This window comes from Asparagus officinalis, chromosome 7 (assembly GCF_001876935.1).
Source record: "Asparagus officinalis chromosome 7, Aspof.V1, whole genome shotgun sequence".
NCBI lineage: Eukaryota > Viridiplantae > Streptophyta > Magnoliopsida > Asparagales > Asparagaceae > Asparagus > Asparagus officinalis.
The window spans coordinates 38,897,069-38,905,767 of record NC_033800.1 but is presented as its reverse complement, the minus strand read 5'-3'; the positions used below and the strand labels follow the sequence as shown (position 1 = coordinate 38,905,767).

Genomic DNA, 8,699 nt, shown 5'->3' with positions numbered 1-8,699 from the left:
ACCTCTGCGTTTTGAACTTGAACGCTGGGGATGACCTCTGCAAATTTGAACTTGAACACTGGGGATGACCTTTGTGTTTTGACTCTGGGACGCGGGTATGAGCTCTGCGTTTTGAATCTGGGACGCAGATGTGAGCTTTGCGTATGGATTTGAAAAGACCGTGAATTTGTAGTCTCTTTTGCTAGAGCGTTGTAAAGAACGTCATCTTATAATCTTCATCTTAGCTCTTTGAAAAATATGAGAGTCGTCAGATTGTAACCACTACAAGAAATCTGGTATTTAACGATCAAAATTAGTGAAGGGACTAGTTGACCGTCATTAATGTGCATGTAATAACGACGGGTTTTAAATCCTTCGTCGAGTGATTACAATTATTAGTAAAATGATGTGAGATGGGATAACGGTTTTCCAATCCCTTCGTTAATTTGATCATAATACCGTCGTTATTAGGTCTCCTTAAAGATGAAGGGATTCATTACCTTCATTGATGATATTCCTAATCATAATAGGACTTATAGATTAACCTATTACTATTAATCAAAATACCCAAAGCCCCAAACCCAAACCCGAAATAAATCCCCCGTAACTTCCCCTAATAATCCCTCTTAACTACAGCCGCAATAATCCCTCTAACCGCAGCCGCCATAATAATTAAACCCTAGATTTTATAAAAACCCCTACTGTTCATCGTCATCAATTAAACGCTCGTCTTCTTCGTAACTTCATCTTCCCGACCTTAACGTCGCCGACCCAACGTCGGCCGCCGCCCCAATTGTATAACTTTATGAGAATTAGATAGGGTTAGAGATCTATCATGTTAGGAGTTTGAATACTATTATAATTAGGAAGTTAGGCTAGAGATATGATTTTTGGTTTTCATATATATATTCTTCTATTGTTGGAGGAAAAACCAAGGAGAAGAGAGAGAGCCAATATTCTTGTAATCTAAGTTTAGCAGAGGGCGTAGTCTGATTCAAAAATATTGCGCGAGAGGCGAGGGTTTCGTAGTCTTTGTCTGTACAAAAGATTACATCATTGGGAGAGGGTTTTACAGTCTTTGTCTGTTCAAAAGATTGTAAGGAGAGAGCTTTGCAGAGAATATGAGAGTTGATTATGTATGTGAGGTTGAGAGATTGAGAGACGAGAGTTGAGTAGTTCCTCTCCTAGTTCTCCTGTTAGGGACTTGGGTAGTATGGGCTGCCTAAAGTCCCACATCGAGTAAAATGGGAAACTTGATGGGGTATTTAAGTAGCTTGGTTCTTCCCCCTTAACAGCTAGCTTTTAAGGGTGGGTTCCCCAAGTTGCTTGGATCCTCACAATTGGTATCAGAGCTGGTTGTCGGCGTCACGAAAAGGGCTACCTGTGAAGGGGCTGACCGGCGGAGGGGCTGACCGGAAAAGTCCGAGTAAAGCACCGCCGAGTGAAGCATCATAGAGTGCAGCCGCCGGGACGTCGGCTCTCAGGGGCGGTGCTATGTTAGGGACTAAAGTCCCACATCGGGTAGTATGGGCTGCTTGATGGGGTATTTAAGTGACTTGGTTCTTCCCCCTTAACAGCTAGCTTTTAAGGGTGGGTTCCCCAAGTTGCTTGGATCCTCACAATTGGTATCAGAGCATGATCGATCCTTCTCCGAGCTTGGTCGATCCCAACATCAATTGAGGGCAGCCATGAATGAGTTGTCTTCTCAGTTTCAGATTTTTGTTCAAGAATTCAAGAAATCCAAGAATCCAAGCCAAGAAATGAGCAAGAGATTCACAGATCAGGATTCGCAACCCAATCGAATCCTCGTCGTCACCATTCACACAATGATCTATCCTATAACGAAGGAAGTGTTGCATCAAGTGTTTTCTCCATATGGGTTTGTAGAGAAGATCGTCATTCTTCAGGAGACAGTTGACTTTCAAGCTCTTATACAATTTCAATCCCATCAAAATGCGGTGGACGCAATGAATTCTCTACAAGGGCGCAACATTTATGATGGTTGTTGTCGATTAGCCATACAAATTTCCAATTTCAGTGAAGAATTTCAGCCATCTCAGAGTTTCCTGTCCTTCAAACCCATGGGCTCTTATCCCCAACAGAGCAATTTGATCGCTGCTAAGAGTTTTTCTCAACAACCCAACTCTGTTAATTCCCTGTTCAATTCCAGTGGTGCAACTTTAATCAATGGTGAAGACCAAGGAGTGGATATACAAAATCAAATAAATGGCGAATTTCAGCCAGCTCACAATCTTGAAGTTGCTAAAAGTTCTTGGGAAAATAGAGATGCTTATGGTCCTTGGCATGGAAAGCATGTCAATTCCTCAGCAAGACCCGTCCACACCAGAGCAGATTCCTCAGCTTGGAGAGATGGATTTGCAACATCTTATAAGGTCAAGGCTGGGGATTCCTGCAACAATGGGTTGTCCAATCTCAGTCTTGACGACAAAGTGCCTTTAGTAGATGAAGATGTTGAGGTGAAGTGTCTGAAGAGGCTTGAAGCGTTTTGTTCTCGGAAACCCTATGGTGGTATTTCAGAAGATGGAAGCGGTTGTGTTTCGATCTTGAATTCAGATCTCTCTCCACGAATGAGGAGCAAGAATGTGTCTGTTGATGACCTTTCTCTTCCTCGAAGGAAACAGAATCGATTGCTTGAAGTAGATGTTGATCTCTCTCCACTAAGGAGAAGGAAGGGGGTGGGAGATGACCTTTCTCCTCCTCGAAGAAATAGAAATCAATCTCCTGATCCTGGTAATGATCTTTCTTCTCCAAGGAGCAGGCAGCGGTTGGTCGAGGTTTCGAGAAGAGGAGTACCTCCTTCCATTTACCTTTCACCCCCGAGAAGGCGGAAAAAACCAAAGCTCAAGAAACCACCATGGCCAATCTCAAGCAAGAGAAAGCAAAAGCTCAATTTGTCCGCTGTAGAAGAAAATTGTGCATGGTTTGTGGATGACAGGAGGCAGAAGCTTAAAACCTTGATTGGTGATAAGACAAAGTGGTCAAGTTTCCATGCATTCTGGCTTGGAATTGATCGGAATATCAGGTGGCACATGTCTAAGGATAAAGCAAATGCTATCTTGAAAGTAGTCATGAAACATTTCTTCATAGAGAAGGAGGTTGCATCTACATTGGTAATGGATTCTCTTTACATTGGTCTTAAAGTTCTTAAAACCCAGAGCAAGAGAAAGAAAACAGAGGTGACAAATGAATTTGGAACTAAACATTTGAACTTTATGGAGCCAATTGCATCTTCATCCAGGCCTGAAATTTCCTTGCAAATTTCTTCAGAAATACTTGATCGGCCCAATCTTGCTGTAGATTCACCATGTTGGAAACGAGCCTCCATGTCTCAAAAGTATTTATTTGGAAGTGAAGTGAAGGATTCAGGAAAAGGTTCTCAAGGGTTGAATAGAAATGGGAATCAATTAAGTCAGTTAACTACCATTTCATCACCTAAGCGTTCCTTGTTGGAGACTGAAGGAGCTAGTGTGGAGACAGTTGTTACTGATGCCACTCAAGATAAACCATTCAGCCCAAATCTTGATTCTAAAGATCATATCAAGAAGATCAAGATCGGAATCAACGGGTTTAGAAGGATTGGGCGTTTGGTTGCATGAGTCGCTCTTCAGCGAAGCGATGTGGAGCTGGTTGCTGTGAATGATCCGTTCATTTCTACTGATTACATGACCTACAGGTTTAAGTATGATAATGTCCATGGTGCGTGGAAGCAACACGAACTGAAGGTGAAGGATTCTAAGACCCTTCTCTTTGGTGAAGAAGAGGTTTCTGTTTTTGGCTGCAGGAACCCTGAGGAGATCCCTTGGGTTGAGATTGGAGCCGATTTTCAAGAGTCGCTCAGGTGCTTCAACTCTTCTCAGGATGATGACAGTCGAATCGAGTGCCTCGTGAGCACGATCATTTCAACTCTGTCTTCAATGACACACTGCAGTGTCTTTTCGCCTGGTGGAGGGGATTTAGAGTTTATTAGAGTTGGGAGTTTGGTTTCATTTCAAGATTGTGGGAATTTGATTCAGATTGGTGCTGAGGTGCTCGACAATTTGGAGCTCATGTTTCTAATGCTAGCTGTACCACCAACTGCTTGGCTTCCCTTGCTGAGGTTATCATTGACAGATTTGCATTTGACCTTGAGACAAGGTCCAAATTAAGGGGAGGGAATTGTTAGGAACTGATGCAAGTCGTGGAGCTGTTATTCAAGTTGGAATAGATGAATACAACAGTTGAAGACTTATGCTGGAAATGAGTGCACAGCTGAGAACAGATACACCTGAACATGGACTGATATGCAAGGAAAGTCAGAGGGAGGGGCTAATCTGCAAAGTCTTTAATACAAGGACTTATCTTGTAATAAATGCTTAGTAGTCAGTTACAGTAGTTAATTCTATTCATTCTGTTAGTCTTGTTTGTGTTGGCACGTGCACAAAGACTTGTAGCTGAATTGTATAAAGGAGAGGATGTAATAATCAATGATCATCATCATGAATGAATTTAGAATTGTTCTCTTCTTCTCAAACTCAATCTCAATTCCCAGTCTCTGTTCTTCTTTTCTCTAAACTTCTTCCTTTCAATCTCAATTCCAGATTCGACAGAGTTGTTTCAGGCTCATTATGGCCAGAAACAGCAACTCCAGATTCGACAGAGGATTCGGATCCTCACATGCTGGCCGTTGAAAAGGGAGATAAGTTGGACCTCATATTATTGTCAACAAAGAGCAGTTTAATCTTGTTTATTTTTTAATTGAGATGGGATTATATTTAACCCAAAAAAAAATGAATGATCCTAACATTTTGTGTCTTGAAATTATGGTTAAGTGCCAAAAGTAATCATTTAAAACAATATAGTCTCACTACAATTTGGACTTTCGAATTCCATAAATTGATAGTTAAATTAAAGTTTAACTTTTTGTTGGCCTTTTATGAAAACCTTGTTTTTTTAAAGGATAAAAATGGTGCCTAAAGTTTGACTCAAGGAATGATACTAAACTAATAGTTCTGTGTGTTTTACATTACTAATCATGTCTTTTTAATAGATTTGAGTGCAAAAAAAAGTAAGGAAATTAGTCTGAATATAAACATATATAGAAATTTTGTTTAATATATTATAATAAGAGTGTTTGTTTAATTCTTTTGATTTCTTTAGGAACTAAAATAATCTGTATTAAAAAGTTAAATTCAGATGACTAATTTTTGATAACCGTAGTTCTTGCGATGAATTGTATTTACTTTTTATTAGATGCTTTCGGATGTTTATCATTTTTAAATGCTTTTATATGTTGAATGACCCTATATATAAACATATGAGCCTTAAATAAAATTAAGCATTTCTTTGTGTTTAGTTTTTGACTAGATTGAATTATTTTTCAGGAAATTTTAGTACATTGCTTGAAATGGCACCGAATAAAGATTGGATGGACCTAGTAGATGATGATAGACTTGATCCAAAATATGAAGAAGGGGTTGATAAGTTTTTAGACTATGCATATGAGAAGTTGTTGGATAGTTTCAATCAAAAGAATGGTGACTTTAAAATTCGATGTCCATGTATTAAATACAGCAACATGAAGTCTGGTAATCGCGAGTCGGTAAAGACCCACTTGATTGTTCATGGAATTATTAAAAACTACAGATTTTGGTGTCATCACGACGAAACACAGGGTGAGTCCATATCGGAGGTTGATGAAGAACAAGATGAAATGGCAGAAGAAAGCCAGAGTTACGATGAAATGCAAGAAATGATTGGAGATTTATTTCATAATTCACCTAGCATTGTTGCAACTGATGCCTGCACGTCGAGTCAGAATATTCTTGAATAGGAACCAGATGGGCAGGCAAAACAATTCTACAGTCTTTTAGGTGACTCTGAGAAACCTTTGTATGAAAGCTCTAAATGTTCAAAGTTATCCGCCTTAGTAAAACTACTTCACATAAAGAGCCTAAATAGGTGGAGTAATAAATCATTCACAATGTTGCTCCCATTTTTGAATGAGGAGCTATTGCCAGGGGAATCAACACTGCCTAATTCGTATGACGAGGCCAAAAAGTTGATCCGAGACCTTGGCCTATCATATGAAAAAATTGATTCTTGTCCATTCTCTTGCATGTTGTTTTGGAAAAGTGAAGAAGGTCTCGATACGTGTCAGAGATGTGGTGCTTCTAGGTGGAAACTTGATAAACATGGAAGAGAGATCAAGCGCAAGGCAAATGGTAAAAAATACCACAAAAGACATTGCGATACTTTCCTCTTAAGCCGCGATTGCAAAGGCTTTACATGTTTTCGAAGACAGCTTCTGATATGAGATGGCACCATGAAAGACAAGTTGAGGGCGGAGTGATGAGGCATCCAGCTGACTCTGAGGCTTGGAAAAACTTTAATGAGCTACATGAAAGCTTTGCCGAAGAGCCTCGAAATGTTAGGCTTGGGATTACAAGCGATGGTTTCCAGCCTTTCACAAATTCAAAAGTTTCATATAGCATATGGCCTGTTTTACTTGTACCATATAACTTACCACCATGGATGTGCATGAAGCAATCCAATTTTATTTTATCTATGCTCATTCCTGGTCCAACTGGTCCTGGAGATGCTATTAACACCTACTTACAACCATTGATAGAAGAACTAAAGAAGTTGTGGGTCTCAGGCGTTCGAACGTATGATGTACCTCCGAGACATAATTTCATTTTACGTGCAACACTAATTTGGACTATTAATGATTTGTACCTCCGAGACATAATTTCATTTTACGTGCAACACTAATTTGGACTATTAATGATTTTCCTGCTTATGCAAATTTATCTAGATGGAGCACTAAGGGGAAATTAGCATGTCCTTGTTGTAATAAGCACACTCATTCTATCAGGTTATCTAATGGTGGAAAGCAAAGCTATATGGGACATCGTCGCTATCTTGATGAAAATCACAATTGGAGAAAGGATGTTCTATTTCGTTGTAAGTGGTGGGATGTGCACGGCAAAGGAAAAGAGACCACTTTGAAAGAAGACAAATATGGATTTATCAGTATTAACTGCCGGCACATGCTAAAGACGAATGACCACTTTATACTTGCTAGCCAAGCATCACAAGTTTTTTATATTGAGGATATTGCTAATGAAGGTTGGCATGTAGTTCTTAAAGCACAACCTCGTGATTCCTATGATATGCCACCAGATACAGATGATTGTGAGATAACAGACGATGGAGTTGAAGCTTATTTGCAAGATGAATCATTTGATGCTCAGGCTATTGCATCAACATCATTGGTAGATGATGATATCAATTTGAGAAGGAGCGATATTGATCAAATTATTGTAAATTCGGTCTCAACTTCAAAAAAGAGGAAAAAGGCATATGATAAATTTTAAGTTGTATCTTAATATAACTATTCTTTTTTTAGACATATGATGTTTCTTTTCTTCATATTTTGAATGCGGCTTTGACATTGTAGCAAGTGCTTCTACATTAGTGCACTATGTATTTATTATTATGTTTGTCCTTCATGATATTTTTTTTATTCATTTCTCTTTTGACATTTGTTTCATACATAGTGTGTAATACTTAGATTTCTTTTCATAGCAAGAAAATGAAAACTCAAGAAGTCGATTCCAAAAGCAAAAGGACATAATTTCTAGCGCCCAGGTCATTAATTACGAAGCGACTTCAAGCACTTGCAGAAAATTCATTAAGAAGGGAGTCATTAATTACGAAGCGACTTCAAGCACTTGCAGAAAATTCACTAGCGCCCAGGTCATTAATTACGAAGCGACTTCAAGCACTTGCAGAAAATTCATTAAGAAGGGAACAACTCCGTACTTGTCTTGACAAGAACTTGAATATTCAAAACCCAATACAAGATCAAAATATAGGTGCAAATTTTAATGCTGATTCAGAAAACTTTGAAGAGGAAAATTTTGTACAAAATCGTAAGAGAAGTACAAATGCTAATAATGAAGAGAATGATGATTCTGCAGGTTTATGAGAATTAAAATTTATTATTATTTATTTTTATCTTTCGATTTATTTTTTATGATTGGATTAATAATTGCTTAATTTTTGCAGAATCAAATAATCATCGAGTGCAAAGTGATGATGCAATACTAAATGAATCTCAACAAGAAGGTATATTCTTTATTAATTACAAGGAGGAATATTTTTATCAATTTTTTTAAACTATATCTTGATTCTAACATATGATATGACGTATGCAGCTGATAATTCTCAAAAGAAGAAAAATCCACCTCGTGGTAGTAATAAGTGTCTAAAGTTGAATAATTTGTCACATGGCGAGAAAAAGATTATTACTTTTTATCAGAATAGAGCTATTGAACCAGAATTTTCATGATATCTTGGAATTATTATTCGTAATAGAAATATTTGTCCAGTAGCTGTTGAGAATTGGGCCAAAATACCACAACAAAATAAAGATCATATGTGGGCATCCATTAAGGTACATTGAAAATTAATTAAATGCATTTGGTTTTTAATTCTTATAAATTAAATTTTGATTCAAATTTGATTTATGATAAATTTGATGCTGAGGACTGTATATTATTGGATTATTGAAATTATCTTTTAATCTTGATGTATAGAAAGCAAGCCAACAAAATATACTTAACAGAGGCAAAAGAAAGATGCTCCACCACACGGGCAGCAAACCCTTTAGACAAATTGCGTGGGAATTGATATAAATTCAAAACTAATTTTCTATT

The 8,699-nt window shown here is 38.0% G+C and overlaps 1 protein-coding gene across 1 annotated transcript; it reads left to right on the top strand.

The window, feature by feature from the left end:
• LOC109849988 (glyceraldehyde-3-phosphate dehydrogenase 3, cytosolic-like) lies at window positions 3,321-4,446 on the top strand. Its single transcript, XM_020419884.1, has one exon. The coding sequence runs from the start codon at window positions 3,663-3,665 to the stop codon at window positions 4,143-4,145; it is 483 nt and encodes a 160-aa protein (XP_020275473.1). The 5' UTR covers window positions 3,321-3,662; the 3' UTR covers window positions 4,146-4,446.